Source organism: Eurytemora carolleeae, unplaced genomic scaffold (assembly GCF_000591075.1).
Source record: "Eurytemora carolleeae unplaced genomic scaffold, Eaff_2.0 scaffold328, whole genome shotgun sequence".
In the NCBI taxonomy this organism is placed as follows: domain Eukaryota; kingdom Metazoa; phylum Arthropoda; class Copepoda; order Calanoida; family Temoridae; genus Eurytemora; species Eurytemora carolleeae.
In genome coordinates, this window is record NW_019396232.1 from 207836 (window position 1) to 226387 (window position 18552).

The following is an 18552-nucleotide window of genomic DNA, read 5'->3' on the forward strand; positions in this document are numbered from 1 at the left end:
CAGGAGAATACAGGAGAATACAGGAGAATACAGGACAATACAGGAGAACACAAGAGAATACAATAGAATACAAGAGAATACAAGAGAATACAAGAGAATACAGGAGAATTCAGGAGAATGCAGGAGAATACAGGAGAATACAGGAGAATACTGGAGAATTCAGGAGAATTCAGGAGAATACAGGAGAATACAGGAGAATACAAGAGATTACAGGAAAATACAGGAGAATACAGGAGAATACAGGAGAATACAGAAGAATACAGGAGAATACAGGAGAATACAGGAAAATGCAGGAGAATACAGGAGAATACAGGAGAATACAGGGGAATACAGGGGAAAATAGGAAAATGCAGGAGAATACAGGAGAATACAGGAGAATACAGGAGAATACAGGAGAATACAGGAGAATACAGGAGAATACAGCAGAATACAGGAGAATACAGGAGAATACAGTGGAATATAGGAAAATGCAGGAGAATACAGGAGAATACAGGAGAATTAAGGAGAATACAGTTTCTTTTATACGCAATTATGATTTGGCGAGGTCGTATCTAGTTTTAATTTCATAACCTTTGCATATCAGGGTATCATAAACATTCTTTACCCCCGGTAAAAGCTCTTACAAAAAAACTAAATTTTAAACCAAAATCAAATAAACTTAAGTTTAATGTCCTTTCGCTTTGTCTGTTAAACCCTTTGAGTGTAACAGGATTTACATCTAAAAGCCTTGCGAGCGAAATAGAAGAAATATGCACTCAACTCAACTAAACTATTGAAACGAAACTAGATCCAGATTCAAAGGATCAAATTTGAATCTAGGTTTCTTCGCACATTTTAAAAGTAGAATATAAACACGGATGGATATATATGCAGGGGTTTCTATAATTGAAATATATGCAAGGGTTTCTATAATTAAAATATATGCAAGGGTCTCTATAATTGAAATATATGCAGGGGTTTCAGGTTTCTTTAATTGAAATATATGCAGGGGTTTGTATAATTGAAATTTATGCAGGGGTATCCATAATTGAAATATATGCAGGGGTTTCTATAATTGAAATATATGCAGGGGTATCCATAATTGAAATATATGCAGGGGTTTCTATAATTGAAATATATGCAGGGGTTTCAATATTTAAAACATAAGCAGGGGTTTCAATAAATGAAATATATGCAGGGGTTTCTATAATTGAAATATATGCAGGGGTTTCAATAATTGAAATATATGCTTCCGCTTAGGTAGGGGTTTCAATTCTTGAAAGGTAGGGTTTTCAATACTTGAAATATATACAGTATACACTGATACAGTGGTTTTAATAATTGAATAAAATAGCTTAATTAGTTAAATATTATACAATCAAGGGTTTCATCATTCATAAATTAAAAGAAAGAAATAGTACAGAACAGAAATGCTTAATTATCCGTTGCATTACCATCCAGGTATTACATTCTAGTTAAAAAACAATTCGGTTAAAAAAAAATTTTGTGTATTTTTTCCTGTCTGAGTTCATGAAAGTAGAAATATGTGTTGATATGATTTGTGGATAAATTATGAAATGTTCCTCTAAATAATGGAGGTGCAGTGATTTCCTGTTTTAAAATTAACACCAACCCATCTCCCCTCCCCCCTACCCCCGCTCTACTTGTTAAACCAACTCATAGCTATAATTTATATTTATTGTTTGGTCTGGCCTGTATTTTGTCTGGGTAGCAACATAAAAGTGTCTATAGAATATTCTAGAAAAGATGATGAAATGTTCTCTACTCTACGTATAGGGTTAAGGTCTAACGGTGAAACACCGTCTGCTGACCTTAGTTTAAAGTAGTTTAGTTCTTTCACCCCAGGCCAGGCCCCAGCTCAGTTAAACAAGTGAAACTGGAGAGAGAGGTTGTAAAGTAGAAACATTCTAATTCAGGCTTTCATCCATTCATCCAATTCAGTTCAATATGACAGTTTACGATGAAAATTTACAGGTATTTTTATATTATTATTACCCCGAGGATATATACATTACTTAAATCACCAGGAATATAAATTTTCTTGAAAACAATTGTCCTCAGAAATTCTTTTCCTCCATTTTGTATGAGGTTTAATAAATCTGGCTTCTTTCTTTCAAAGAGAGAAAAAAACTTTAAAAAGGTTTTCCTCGCTTATCTTTCGTGCTGTACGATATATGTTGAACCTTGAACGTGTTAAATCATCTAATTTCATGCATGTTGTTTCGTCGCAATCCTTACACCATGTGGTGTTTACAGATAGAATAGAATGCTTATAGATAAAACATTTTACGATAACAATTTAATGATTCATAAAATGTGTTTATTATTTCAGGTATTATGATGATAAAAAAAACACCTGTTGCATCAGCTAGTTAACGTATTGAAAGTATAAAGTTTAAATTATGCAACTTAAAAGTAAAGAAGAATATAATTATTCATTAAAATGGGAAGATAAATTAAAAAAGTGTGGAATAAGGGTTAATTTCGGTTCAATTGCAAATATAATAGTCTTTTTTAAATTGTAGTATCTCTTAACACAGGAGAATACAGGAGAATACAGGAGAATACAGGAGAATACAGGAGAATACAGGAGAATACAGGAGAAATCAATATTATTTTTGTTCCGATTATCATTGTCTAATTATAATGTGATTAGAATAATATTAATATGATTAGAAAACTATTTTTATAATTTTCTTTATGTTATCTTCAGTGCAGAAGGCCAAATTAAGCATGCGTTATTTTAATGCTCTTTTCAGTCTGACTTCAAACAATCTTTTTAGAGGGGGGGGGAAGTGTTTAATAAATATAATATAATTTTATTACTATATGTTTGTACACTGTTATATGCTAACCTATAAAGATCAATGATCTGACTGCCGGTCGGTCTAATTTTACCTGTATTGATAGACCTAAATATAGTTAGTTACAGAGATACTCTGAATACGAATGGTCGTGTTGATTATTAATACTTTTTCGTATATTATTGTGAGAGGAGCTCCGTGGCCCCAAAGTCGTATCAGTGCAGAATTGTCGCATTAATTTAACCTTCCACTTCTGTCTACATGAATTTATGGTATATTTTAGATTAACAAAATGATTATCCATGTTCTTGTAGTCCGGACCTACTGACCGGTGAATTTTTTATAATATCTTATTAATGTATTTATGTAATTGTATTCAGGAGGTGATGGGTGAGATGTCCCTGTCAAAGGTTGAGAAGCAGACCTTCACTAGGATCAGGGTCGAGGTCATTGACCAGGTGGTCGAGGTCATGAAGGAGGATAGAGACTTCAGGAACAAATTCTTTTATAATAATTTTAACAGTTTCAAAGCAGTTTAATCCTTGTTTACACAAAATCTTGGTTTATTTTTTCTCTTTTCTTTTTCAAGTCTGATCTGAATTATTCAGGTATATTTTAGAAATTAAAATTACTAAAAAATGAATCCTTAAAGAAAGAAAACGAGTCCAATTTGTTTGGTTACCAGTTACCACACTTATAATAATAAGTAAATAAATGAGAAGTATAAGGATGAATGAATGAATATGTTTACTATTAGTGAGATGTTTAAGAAGATTCACTATGGAGGAAGTCAGTATGAGAAGCTGAAGACCGGAAGGAAGCAAGAGTGTGACCTCAACCTTGTGTTCCGTACTCCCGAGGATATCAGGTATCTTCCCTTTAAATGCTGTGGTATGGGGTGTAAAGTTTTAGGATATTTCCTCTCCCCCCCCCCCCACCCACCTCCTCATGCACTAGGGAGATTATATTAGGGAAACATCAAATATTTAGATTTTGTTAGGGAAACATCAAATATGTAGATTTTGTTAGGGAAATATCAGATATGTAGATTTTGTTAGGGAAACATCAAATATGTAGATTTTTTTAGGGAAATATCAAATATGTAGATTTTTTTAGGGAAATATCAAATATGTAGATTTTATTAGGGAAATATCAAATATTTAGATTTTATTAGGGAAACATCAACTGTGTAGAATTTATTACAGGGAAATATCAAATATTTAGATTTTGTTAGTGCAATATCAAATATGTAGATTTTGTTAAGGAAACATCAAATATGTAGATTTTGTTAGGTAAATATCAAATATGTAGATTTAAATAGGGAATTATCAAAGACGTAGATTGTGTTAGGGAATTATCAAATATGTAGATTTTGTTAGGGAAACATCAAATATGTAGATTTTGTTAGGGAAATATCAAATACATAGATTTTGTTAGGTAAATATCAAATATGTAGATTTAAATAGGGAATTATCAAAGACGTAGATTGTGTTAGGGAATTATCAAATATGTAGATTTTGTTAAGGAAATATATCAAATATGTGCGTAAGTACACAAGATTTTGTTAGGGAAATATCAAATATGTAGATTTTGTTAAGGAAATATATCAAATATGTAGATTTTGACGGTATTTCCTCAAACATATAAAGGGATGTTAAAAAGTATGTTTCTTCCAAATAAAAATCAGGAATTTGTTAAGTGTTTCCTTAAGAAAAAATCAGTAATGGAATTGAGTATCTGTTACAACCCCTGAATTTGTAATCCCTATATCTATACAATCCAATGTTGTAGACCTTAGATATTTCAAACTATGAATTCTGTCAGATAAAATACTGAATACCGAATCCATAATTATACCTTCTTTATAATTTATCAGGATTACTAAAAGAGAAGACAAGAAGCCTCACTTCATGAGATTAGAAACCTCAGATCCGTCCTTTCAAAGAATCAAGAGAAGCAAGAACATTCTCAACCCTGTAGATGCCTTTCAGGTTAACAAAATCTAAGTTTAAGTCAAAAATGAATTAGTTTTATTTTTCTGAGGGAAATACCAGAACTCTCTGTTTTTACTAAATTCAAAACATTTATATAATAATTAGAACAAAAATAATATTATTTATCATATCAATAAAGTTCATCTTGTGTTAAAATAGTCTTATTACAATGAATAAATATCTTTTAGTTTTGGTTTAAATTACTTTTAAATAAAAACTAAAAAATTTAAAAAAGCTTTATTGTGTTTAAAAAATAAATGATTTTAGTTTTCTAATCCTGAACATAATATCTAAGTATAAATTTGGCTTGTCTGTCTGTTTGGGTGTCTGTTTGTTTGTTTGTATCCAATAAACGTCAAAACGGCTGAACCGATCGGGCCCAAATTTGTTGTGGGACATCACGTGACCACAGGGAAGATTTATGAATGAGAAAAATTTTAAAAAATGTGTTTTAAAGGTTTTTAATTTTGTAAAAAAATTTAAATTCTTGAAAATCCGAGATTTTTTTTTTAAATCCGCAAAAAAAAAATTTTCTTTGTTTTAAAATGTAAACAAAAAGAACGTGTTCACAATTCAAATAGAAGATGGGCGCGAAGCGCCTTAAAAGCCTAGTAAGCATGAATTATGCTTCTCATTTTATTATTTTAAATGTGAAAGTGAACTAGTTTCAAAATTAAAATTAATTTACTCCAGGTCCTCCAGAGAGCAGCAGACCGGGCTCTAGCTAAGCTTGAAAACCATGTCTTGCTAGATGATGGACAAGTGGTTGAAGTAACCAGATCTATAAACAATCCTTACACCCTCAACATTACTCCAACCTGGGGAGGAATATGTACGGATAGAATGGAGATAGATATGGTTCCAGCATTCGAGATTCCGATTAGTATCCTTCCAGATGCAACCAGGAACAGGGTTCTCCAGGTCCAGGAGAGGGTTGGGATTGTCGAGGAGAAATGTTTAGCGGTCGCTTTACCAGTTGTAAACAAGGAACTATTCCAGGTAACAAAGAATAAGTCTTGTTTCTGAAAAGGTTTATTGAAGGAGCTGTAACAAATTGTAATTTTCCAATCTGCACTTTGCTACATTTGTCGTAGAACCTAGACTTTTGAAACTTGTTGGGTCAAATAAACTAATTTTGACTTAAGGTTTACACCATAAAGTTACAAAGAAAAATTATTAGAAAAAATATTTTTTTTTGGCTCAATTTTTTATCGGATTTCGCTTTTCAATTATTCTTTTAAGACTTATATATAATCCTAGATAGCCACACATCATATTTGTTGAGTAAATCTTGGTACCCATATATATATATATAATCCTAGATAGCCACACATCATATTTGTTGAGTACATCTTGCAGAATTGTATATTTATTCTAGATTGATTTCCCTCAAATGGCTCGGAAAATGATGGCAGGGAAACCGAGCCTAAAAGCTTCAATTCGTCTGCTGAAGCATGAGAGGGATATAAAGGGTGGTCCGTTCGCCAAGATTTGGTCCTACGCGATCAAGAATGCCGGCCTTTGGGAGGTCTTCAAGTTCCCAGACGAGAGCTACTGGGCTCCCTGTAATCTGGAGAACCGATATTTTGATGTTCGGGATGCGCTCGCGGATTATCTGGAGGATGATAAACTCCCGGATTTATTCTTCCCGGATCTGAATATAATGAATAGGATCTGTAGCATCAAGGTGAAGACGGATACAGGGAAGTATCTGAGAAGAACCAACCCTGATGACATAGAGAAAAGATATCCATGTGAAGAGAATAAATGCCGAAAAATCTTCTCTACTGTTAACGGAAGTCTAGATCATGCTAAAGCTGTGCACGGTAAGTGATTTGAAAATTGTTAAAAAAATATATTTAACTACTGTGTTTAGGTCAGGATGGGAAGAAAAAGCAGAAGAATAAAAGGAAGGGGAGGAAGGCGATAATGGACAGGGAGGAGAACGAGGAGAGGGTTCTCCAGTGCCCTCTGAATATCTGTGAGAGAAAGTTCTTCAACAGTCACGGAGCTGCACAACATGCCGTGGATTCTCACAGGTTTAACACAATTGTATTCAGAACATCAAAATCTAGAAAATCCATTAAGCACAATTGGCAAGGATCAGATTGGCTTTGGGTAGCTCTGTTTATTTTCTTTTATGTTTTAGTAAAGTAATTAATTCTTTGTCACTAACATGTTCTAATCCCTATATCTGATATCAAAGCATATCCAGCATGTTTCAAAGATATAGGGATTAGAAAATCAGAGTTTGTGACAAAGACTCAATTTCTTTGTAATTATTAAATATATATTACGCATTGCATAAATTACAAGTTTATAAGTAAATATACAATTCATCCACCAAGGGAATGGAATTCTTAATGCACAACCAAATTGCAGTGCATATAATGTTTGGCTCATTTAGTTCGACCGTGATATGTTTGAATTTGTATCATACAAACGTACACATTACAAGACTGATGAACTGAAAACTTGTCACAAACTCTAATTTTCTAATCCTTATATCAGTGCAACCTGATATCGTAGACCTTTGATATTTCAAATAACTGCGTTTGAAATTTATAAGGTTTACACCATCAGGTTGCAAATAAATGAGGATTCATGAAAATTAGATTTTTCAACAAGATAACAACTTATATTCATGAAAAATTAGCTAGGGAACCATAGAGAATAGAATTTATAGAGAGGAATTAAAAGAATCTCTCGGTATGAATATTTTCAGTCCCTTTCAGCCTGAAAGGGAGTTCAAAGTGTACAAATCATGTAAATTTTCACAAATTATATGCAGTAGAGTACATTAATACAGTATGTTCCCTAGACTATTCATTTCAATTTCGAAATTTTTAAAGCTGTTAAAAAAACTTTATAATGAATTAGGTGAATAAAAACATCATTTGATTTATAGTTATAACGGAAAATCATCGTTTGTAAAGTGGAAGGCATAGAGTCTATGTGAAATGATCATTAATCAATTATGAAACCAGCCTATTTCATAATTTGGTTTTCTTTTAACAATAATTTTAGATTTTCTATAAAATGATATTCCAGGGCCCAACAGGTTATATAGCATAAATATGTGAAGTACACCTGCAGTATGGAAACAGTACAACAAAATGGCCGTTTTACACTTTTTTCTAGTAAATTCCTCTCTATATTATATTCTATTCTCTATGTAGGGAACCCAGCTTTCCTTGTAATCTATGTTTTTTCTATAATTCAACCCACCCATAGATCTTTTTAAACTAAGAACATTCTCGGGGTCCCCTTAAAAAATTTGATGTTAATATGTCAAGGGGTTCCTGAGTTATGACAAACACAAACAGGCAAAGGTTCCTACTTTATATATATAGATAATATACTGATATTAATGTAAGGGTTGAGGCGGACCGAGATAAAGTATGGCCGAAGTATCTAAGGTCGAAAGGATTGATACCCTGCGGATTTTGCGTCTGCGGCGGAGGAAAAGTTAGAGGGTTCGGAGACCAAACTGCGTATGCACAACATTGTTCAGCTAGGATGCATTAGATGTACAGTATGTAGACATCTATGATCATGCATTAAACTTCTATGATGCGTTAAATGTACATTAGCCATTTAATGTTCTTTGTTTTTATGCACAGGTTTTTGATGTACACTTTGATTTTTAGGTTTACTTTTATAATTATCATAAATTTTGCAGTAATGATTCATCTACTAGTTTTACAGCTATATACACTGTACAGTTTGATTATTGATTTATTTTCATGCGCCATCTTTGCAGCAATGTACACTTGTATATAGCTTCGTAATGTACAGTTTGATTTTTTGATTTATTTGTATGCCACCATTTTTACAGCAATGTAATTGTACATACAGTTACTAACAATAATCATATTTTTTCTTGCAAATAACAACATATATGTAATTTTATTTTGTGTGATTTTTCAAAATAAATCTTATCTTGATAACAACTATTTGATTTATTGAAATATATCATATCATAATGAATGTGATGAATTAAATATTTATCTTATCTTATATGAGCACTCGTCAAAATATTTGAAAATATTAAACTGCAAAAAGATATATAAACATTTGTATACTTGTAATGATTACCGCTATATTCTATTGATTACTATTACAGACATACATCTTCGGGGTTTCGAGATCAATCATTTGCTCCCTCAGAGAAAGGGCGTGTACAAATGTCTTTCTCTTGGTCCCGGTATAACTTCGTTTCTTAAATCCCAATAATGTTCTCTCTCATATGTTAAGATATATCTTGCAATGTATGAATGAATGGGATTTAATAGCTTTTCAGTTTATTGATCTAGATACATCTGTTTATGTTTATTCTTGTTAAATCAGGTTCCTATGGTATCCTCGGAATTGTGGTTCGTCTGTTCCAGTTCAGTGTCTGTCTGAGCAGCTACCTCAACTTCAATATATTGTTTTCGCTGCTCTAGTTCTGTATCTATCTCGGCAGCTTCCCCAACTCGATATCTTGTTTAGCTGCTACAGTCCAGTACCTCTTACACTGCAATGTTAGCAGCTACTCTTTCTTTATTACTGAAGCTGTTCCTAGATACTCTGATATGTTAGCTGTTCATTACCGGAACTGCTAGGCTCCTAGAGTCTCTGCTATGTCAGCTGTTTGTTGCTAAAGCTACTCCTAGAGTTGCTTGGTTCCTCAGCTGCTTCTACAACAGGCCTGTACAGAGCTGTCTGTAGTGAGCAGCATCTCCTGTATCAAGATCATCTTGTTCCTCTTTAGTAGATACGTGGAGAGCTATTTGTTAAGATCGGCGTCCCCAGTATCAGGTTTTGCTTCTGCTCCTGGAGTTCTAAGTCTGACTTGATCTTCTAGCTGCTCCAGATATATTAAGAGCTGTCTGTAAAGAGCAGTGTCCCCTGTATCAGGTTTAGCTTCTGCTCCTGGAGTCCTAAGTCTGACTAGAACTTCTAGCTGCTCCAGATATATGAAGAGCTGTCTGTAAAGAGCAGCGTCCCCAGTATCAGGTTCAGCTTTTGCTCCTGGAGTCCTGAGTCTGACTAGATCTTCTAGCTGCTCCAGATAAATGAAGAGCTGTCTGTAAAGATCAGCGTCTCCAGTATCAGGTTTGGGCAGCATCTGATATCTTGAATATCCTAGCTTTTTTTTTAAACTCCAGTATATTTTTTCTCAAATACATCCAAATCGTGTTCTGAAACCCTTTCAGCCCCTTGTTTCAAAAATTAGATGCTAGATTTTGAGGACTATCTTTATTTTCCAAGAGAGAGGAGTGCCTTTTATCCATAACCTTTTATACATGGCCCACCACAGTTGAGCTTCTCTGAATCCTACATCTAAATCCTTGTCGACATCCTTCTGCCTTTTTCCTCATCTCACTAACCCATCCTCGGACATCAATACTCGGGACACTGTATAAGTACATTTTTATCAGGGTTGCTGTGTACAACGTACCTTGGATAGTTTATTTTAATGTGTTTGCATAAATATCATTTAGTAAACTAGGAAGTTATGTTTAAATTTTCATTAGCCAAAATTCATTTTCTAAAAACATTGGGGGCCAAATTCAACCCGCCAACCTTTCTGATCCACCCAATAGAAATGTTCTAAATCATTCCTAATCATGGTTAAAAATTCTTCAGCGTCGTTTCACATTGAAACATTGAAAAAAGGAGACTTTCGTTCTGCTTAAATCTGAGCTTTATTATTGAGTAAACTATAATTTCACACTTATCTAAAAGTCTAGGAAATAAAATATATGTAAGAGCACCATGAATTTAATATTATCAAGTTACTTCATCTTATCTATAGTTACTTTATCTTATCTATAGTTACTTTATCTTATCTATAGTTACTTTACCTTATCTATAGTTTCTTCATTTTATCAATAGTTACTTAATTTTATTTATAGCTACTTCATCTTATCAATAGATACTTCATCTTATCTGTAGATACTTAATCTTATCTATAGTTATTTCATCTTATCTATAGTTACTTTATCGTATCTATAGTTACTTCATCTTATCTTTAGTTACTTTATCTTATCTATAGTTACTTCATCTTATCTATAGTTACTTCAACTTTTCTATACATCCTTCATCTTATTAAATTTTTTTTATTTTATTAAATAACTTAATCTTTTTAAATTACTTCATCTTATCTCATTACTTCATAATAATACATTTCTTCAGCTTATTGAATTTCTTCATCTTATCAAATTACTTCATCTTATTAAATTACTTCGTTTTATTAAATTACTTCATCTGACTAAATTACTTAATTTTATGAAATTATTTCATTCTATTATATTACAGTATCTTATTAAATTACTTCATTCTATTAAATTACTTCATCTTTTTAAATTGCTTTATCTAATTAAATTTCTTTATTTAATCTAATTACTTAATCTTATCTATAGTTACTTCATCTTATCTATAGTTACTTCATCTTATCTATAGTTACTTCATCTTATCTATAGTTACTTCATCTTATTAAATTATTTATCTTATTACAAAACTTCATCATAATAAATTACTTTATCTTATTAAATTACTTCATCTTATTACAATTATACTTCATCTAATTATATTTATCTTATCACATTTATACTTCATATTATCACATTTATACCTGATCTTTACATTACTTAATCTTATTACCTTTATACTTCATCTGTACATTACTTAATCTTATTACCTTTGTACTTCATCTGTACATTACTTAATATTATTACCTTTATACTTCATCTGTACATTACTTTATCTTATTACCTTTATACTTCATCTTATTACATTTCTCGATCTTATTACCTTTATACTTCATCTGTACATTACTTAATCTTCTACCTTTATACTTCATCTGCACATTACGTAATCTTATTACCTTTATACTTCATCTTATTACATAACTTAATCTTATTACCTTTATACTTCATCTGTACTTAACTTAACCTTATACCTTTATACTTCATCTGTACATTACTTAATCTTATACCTTTATACTTCATCTGTACATTACTTAATCTTATTACCTTTATACTTCATCTTATTACATTACTTTATCTTATTAAATTCATACTTCATCTTATTAAATTACTTTATCTTATTACCTTTATACTTCATCTTATGACATTACTTCATCTAATTTCATTTCTTTATGTTTATACATTTATACTATACTTCATCTTATTACATTGCATAATCTTATTACCTTTATACTTCATCTTATTACATTACTTCATCTTATTACATTACTTCATCTTATTACACTACTTCATCTTATTACATATCTTTATGTTTTTACATTTATACTTCATCTTATTACATTACTTAATCGTATTACCTTTATACTTCATCTTATTACATTACTTCATCTTATTACCTTTATACTTCATCTTATTACATTACTTCAGCATATTGCATTACTTCATCTTATTAAATTACTTCATCTTTTTTAGTTAAATAAACTGTATTGATGATATTGTTATTATTAGACAAGTTCTGAAATCTGCTAGGTCGGAATTCAAGTAAACAATACACTTGAAACCTAATACCTTACTCTGCAGATGATACATTGCAAAATTGAACTCAAGACTTTTGATATTCATACAATCATTCTTTAATTTGTAAAGGAATTGAACTTTTGCCACAAACTTAAATTTTCTAATTCCAATATCTTAGCGACCTGATGTTGTAAACATTTGATATTTCAAACTTGGATCAGGTGAGCTAACAGAATTCATAGATTGAAATATCTAAAGTCTTCGCCATCTGGTTGGGACAATATAAGGATTAGAAAATCAGAGTGTGTTACAAAACTCAATTCCTTTAAAAAAATGAATTCTCAACAAATACGTGTTGTACTAGCTGAAGTGCTCGGCGTTGCCTTGGGATTTAAAAATTCAATAGAATAAAAATCGAATATTTTTTTGCTTGTGTTAACCCATGGGCACGGGTGTCAACCATTAAAAATAAGGCCTCCGCGTAAAGTCGTCTTTAACATAAATCCCCTCATGGAGACACACCAAACCAAATAATTTTAACCTCCTTTTCTTTCTTCTCCCTTGACGGAGTCGTAAACAACCGAGAGTATTGTGAACCCATTTTCAAAAGCTAAACAAAGAATATTTTCATATAAAGAATTTGTGATCTTCGTTAATAATTAAACTGTTATTTATTACAGAAGTTTAAAACGTCTTTTAGTACTGTTCAATTATTGATAACCTGTTTCATCAGTTATTATATCGTAAGAATTTTTTCATTACAAACATTTATTATAATATTTGTCCAAGTTAACTATACATGTATTTTATTTCAGGAAATAAAGAGAATTCTTTGTTATCGATTTTTTGAGACGGGGGTTCAACATCTTTATCTATAGTTTCTTGCTATACATCCGTCAACAACGGGAAACCCATGGGTTCCCCAAAAAATTTCAGCCATTTTGGTCCAGCCGTTTAGCCAGCTACAGCTAACATATATATACAAATATTTATACATAAATGTTAGCGAAGAGCTTTATTATATGTACAAGCTAGGAATCCATCTTTGCCAAAAAAAAAAATTATCTATTAAAGAATAAAACAAAGTACCCCACTCAACATTGAATTTGTTAACCAAATTAACCATTCCAGTGAACCACGTGAATCGCGTTATTCAATCAAAGTTTGAGGCAAATCGGTCAAAAGGTTCATGAGTTATGATTACACAAACAAAAAACATACCAACAGAGATTACTACTTAATACTTTTAGCAAACAAAACACTTTGATTGCAGTCCACTTTTTCGCTAAAATTCATCTAACGCATCCTATTCCTAGTTTCTAGATGGAATCGAACCGGATGGTTCTTGTTAAAAAATTGTCTATTAATAGACGCAAAATAGAAACGGAAATTGAAAGAAAAATGTACATTAAAGAAGGAAATTGGAAACTCTTTCAGAACCCAGCACATCTACCTTATTTATGTCGCATTTTCAATGCAATCCATACATAAACTGGTTTTGAAAACAATCCAATTTCTAAACTCGAACCATAAATTGGTTTGAGTATTTTCTTAATACTTTCTAAAGATTGAATGCACAGTGTGGAAACCCTCTCACACACATTTATTACATCTCTTCTTTGTTAGAGAACCCATTAGAAGGAGTTATGTATTTGGTTGAAAACAGTTTATTTTCATAATATTTTTCGCAAATTCCTCAGAGATAATAAACTCAAAAAAGCTAAATGTGCAATGTAAGCGTCCCATCGGACAAATCGTAAAACTAGAGTGTCTAGCTCGTCTAGCCTAGCACGTAATACAGTGAGACCCATGAAAGTCAGGAATAGGAAGGCATTTATCAAGTTCTGATTTCAAATAATAGAATTAATACTGCAGCAAGTATGCAGTGTACACAGACCCGTTTCACATAACAAAATGATTTTAAAACTCATTTGTATCGAAAACACATTGCTTAAATGTCGTCTTCTTATTCCTTAGATTAATGGGGTCATAATTCAGTAGAAAAATATCTACAGGGTGTCCCAAAAAACATGGGAATTCAGTGACGAATTCGATATCGTCTTTGTTATGAATTAGCATTGTAATACCTAATTTCAAAAGCCATTATTATTATGTCTGCTAGAGTTTATTTAATGAAAAGGGTAAAAGACTGCAAAGATGTGTCTATAATGTCTCCCAAGATGAACAGTGAATTCGGACAAGTTTACTTTGTTTGTATACTGTAATTTTCTTGTTTTACTAAGTACAACCGGTTGCAGTCAAAACATAAACAAACAAAATGTAAAGATAGCAGACGAAACTCTTACAGATTACAGCTTTCTCAGTAGGTATCACTATACTAAATCAAAGAATTATCTGAAAAGACGATATCGAATTCGTCACTGAATTCCCATGATTTTTTGGGACACCCTGAACATTTGTTTAGCGGTGATTGTTTCTAGAATAAACTCGTTGTTTGATATGACAATATTTTCTGAAAATATTTTATCGTTAATGTAAAAATAAAGATCGGTGACCAAAGTCAGATTAAAGATTTTTAAAACTAAACTTTTATTTAAAATCCTCACGAGCATGGCTTCCAAAAAAATCGACATGATACGTAGTACCGAAAACGGAAGTATGGCAACCTGTCAATATTAACAAAGTTCTCAATAGTTGGTGACTTTTTTACAAAACTGTGTAGCTTGCATATATACTATGGTTGGATGAATGCTGACGTATTATCTATTGAATAGATCAAGGTTCAATAAATAAATATAATCATCGTTTCAATTTATATAGTTTCATTATAACATGGTTTTCAGTTACTATATATTCGATAAAACTCGATTAATTGACGAAGAAAAAAGTAAACTTTTAAAGGTACGGATTCGATATTATTCATAAAGTTTAGTGGCAGAGTGCACAGTACAGAGTGCAGAGTACAGAGTGCAGATTACAGAGTGCAGAATACAGAGTGCAGAGTACAGAGTGCAGAGTACAGAGTGAAGAGTGAACTGGTTTTTGTAAAATCTTTCAGTCGTGGATTGGGAGAGAAGGAGAGCTCAGTTCTTCCTACTCTCTCTCTCTCTCTACTCTAGTGATTCAGTTTGATTTCAGATAAATATTTCAACCATGAAATTATAGCAGACCTTCCTGCCCAACCTTGAATATAAAAACAGACATTTATTTAAACTATCTATATCTATGATTTTTTTACAATTTATAGAAATATTTGTTCCTGTTAGATTTCTCTTAAGTAAAAGCAATTGTGTATTCAAATGATTGGGTAATTTTCCATCAAGTTTATACATATATGCTATACACGTACTTAATTAGAATCTAATTGTATACATATACATACATATGAATATTTAGATGTAGATATTCGATTGAGTTAACTTGTAGGTAGGGTTCGTATTACAAGGATTTATGGGTAGGGTTGGAAAAATTGAGTTATACGGAGAAATCAAGTCATATTTATTTATTTTAAACCTTGAGGGTTATTAGAATGAAAAGTTTTTAAATAATTTTTTATGTCTTTTTTTAAATCCTAAAATGAAATTTCCGACAATCATTTCCTGTGTTGTGTCAGTGAGTACTAAGCTCATTTGAAAATCCCAATTAAACGAATAATATGAAGCTTTTGGTTATTGTAATTTTTAAAAGAGAAAATGGCATCTACATAAATAAAAAGTTTGTGCTTTGCGCGCGGAACACTTTCAATTTCTCAGGGCCTTCATTGGACCGAAGACTTATTTAGAGACAATTGACAAAAAAAAGTTCAGTGGTTAGCGTTTATATCAATACAATGATGTCAACTGTATAATTTATGATTGGTTTTATCAAACTTGATTAGGAATATACAAATAAACATGTATACAAAGATCAGATTAAATCCCTTTTGGTTTGCAGCTTCTATTGTTTATTTTTCCTACTGAATATAATATTGTAAAAAAGCAAATCAAAAACAAAATTCGTCTACATTGTATCGATAGAAACGCTTACCACTGTAGATATTAGTGTCTGCTGTAAATACTCTTGATGAAAACTAGTTTATAATCAAGTAGGCTTTTCCGGTCTTTCTAGCTACGTTCTCCACAATTCATTTAAATTTTTTCGATCATCATTCTAGTTCTCATCCTAGTTCTCATCCAAGTTCTCATTCTAGTTCTCATCTTATTTCTCATCCTAATGCTCATCCTAGTTCTCATCCTAGTTCTCATCCTAGTTCTCATCCTAGTTCTCATTCTAGTTCTCATTCTAGTTCTCTCGTTCTCATCCTAGTTCTCATCCTAGTTCTCACCTTAGTTCTCATTCTAGTTCTCTATCCTAGTTCTCATTCTAGTTCTCTATCCTAGTTCTCATTCTAGTTCTCATCCTAGTTCTCATCCTAGTTCTTATCCTAGTTCTCATTCTAGTTTTCATTCTAGTTCTTATCCTAGTTCTCATACTAGTTCTCATTCTAGTTCTCATCCTAGTTCTCATCCTAGTTCTTATCCTAGTTCTCATTCTAGTTCTCATCCTAGTTCTCATCCTAGTTCTTATCCTAGTTCTCATTCTAGTTCTCATCCTAATGTAGTATTTGATAAATCTTTTAAGATCTAAATATTTTTTGCTTTTTATTTTTAATATATCTCATAGATAGATAACGAAGCCAATGCAGTTCTAAGTAAACCTGACTTTTTGCTCAGCTGAAGTTTGAATCATGATTTTAAGATTTCTTTGTTCATTGGAGTATCATTCCATCCTGTAGTAGTTCATGTATTACTATCATTCCATCCTGCAGTAGTTCATTCATTTATTAATATCATTCAATACTGCAGCAGTTCACTCATTACTATTCCATCTTGCAGTAGTTCATTCATTAATATTATTCCATCCTGCAGTAGTTCATTCACTACTATCATTCCATCCTGCAGTAGTTCATTTATTTATTACTACCATTCCACACTGCAGTAGTTCATTCACTACTATCATTCCATCCTGCAGTAGTTCATTCATTTATTACTACCATTCCACCCTGCAGTAGTTCATTCATTACTATCATTCCATCCTGCAGTAGTTCATTCATTTATTACTACCATTCCACCCTGCAGTAGTTCATTCATTACTATCATTCCATCCTGCAGTAGTTCATTCATTTATTACTATCATTCCATCCTGCAGTAGTTCATTCATTACTATTATTTCATCTTGCAGTAGTTCATTCACTACTATCATTCCATCCTGCAGTAGTTCATTTATTTATTACTATCATTCCATCCTGCAGTAGTTCATTTATTTATTACTATCATTCCATCCTGCAGTAGTTCATTCATGTATTACTATCAGTCCATTCTGCAGTAGTTCATTCATGTATTACTATCAGTCCATCCTGCAGTAGTTCATTCATTTGATACTACCATTCCATCCTGCAGTAGTTCATTCACTTCTATTATTCTATCCTGCAGTAGTTCATTCATTACTATCATACCATCCTGCAGTAGTTCATTCATTACTATCATACCATCCTGCAGTAGTTCATCCATTACTATCATACCATTAGTAGTTCATTCATTCATACATTCATCCTTCTACCTACAGTAGATATTTGATCTTTTTAGTCAAAACACCTTTCTGGACCACACTTTTCCTAATTTGTAAGTTAAATCGGTTTAAAGCAAATAAGAGTTTTTGTCACAACCTCTCATATTTTTTTTACATTTACAACCTGATGGTGTAAATCTTTGGTAACTTAGACTAACTTAGACTATTTGATCAATCAGAATGCATAGTTTGCAATAGCTAAGGTCTATGGTTGTAACGAAATAGGGAAAAGTGCAGTTACTTTGGCATTAAATAAACCAGTTTCAAGTTTTTTTTTCCCTAAATTTTTCATTTGGAAACTTCTCGGGAATTCCCTTATTTTGGATTCTGTTAAAAGGGGGTGAGATTACATTCGGGAAATCCTGCACCCAAGTTGGTGAACTGGCATTCAGGGGTGTACATATTAGGGGGTCAATCTCCCCGCGTCCCCCCTCTCCTGCCGGGCTCCCCCTCTCCCCTACACCTATATCAGTGTTTCTCCTTTCTCCTTCTCAGTGTCAATTAAGGACAATATTTTCTAAATTTAAGAAGAGAAACTGTTATTTGTTTTATTGCTAAATGTCTTTACGTTGAGAATATTTGTTTTATTTTTGTAATTGTCAATTACTATTAAAATATATTATACAGTGAGAACCAAAATCATTTAATCTAATTAATCTCCAACATTAAGTATAGTTGGCAAGATTCTTTGAT

At 31.9% G+C, this 18552-nt stretch overlaps 1 protein-coding gene across 2 annotated transcripts; it reads left to right on the forward strand.

Annotated features, from left to right (window-relative positions):
• The first annotated feature begins 1844 nt into the window (after window positions 1-1844).
• On the forward strand, window positions 1845-8711 carry LOC111698820 (uncharacterized). Of its 2 annotated transcripts, XM_023469263.1 has the most exons (8): window positions 1846-1974; window positions 3185-3297; window positions 3562-3672; window positions 4681-4795; window positions 5492-5797; window positions 6177-6624; window positions 6675-6837; window positions 8176-8711. In XM_023469263.1, exons 1-8 carry the CDS (start codon window positions 1948-1950, stop codon window positions 8324-8326), a joined length of 1434 nt encoding a protein of 477 aa, XP_023325031.1. In that variant the 5' UTR covers window positions 1846-1947; the 3' UTR covers window positions 8327-8711. The 2 variants fall into 2 exon arrangements, with proteins under 2 accessions (XP_023325032.1, XP_023325031.1); XM_023469264.1 differs by lacking the exon at window positions 8176-8711 and having other exon boundaries at window positions 1845-1974; window positions 6680-6803.
• The last annotated feature ends 9841 nt before the right edge of the window (window positions 8712-18552 follow it).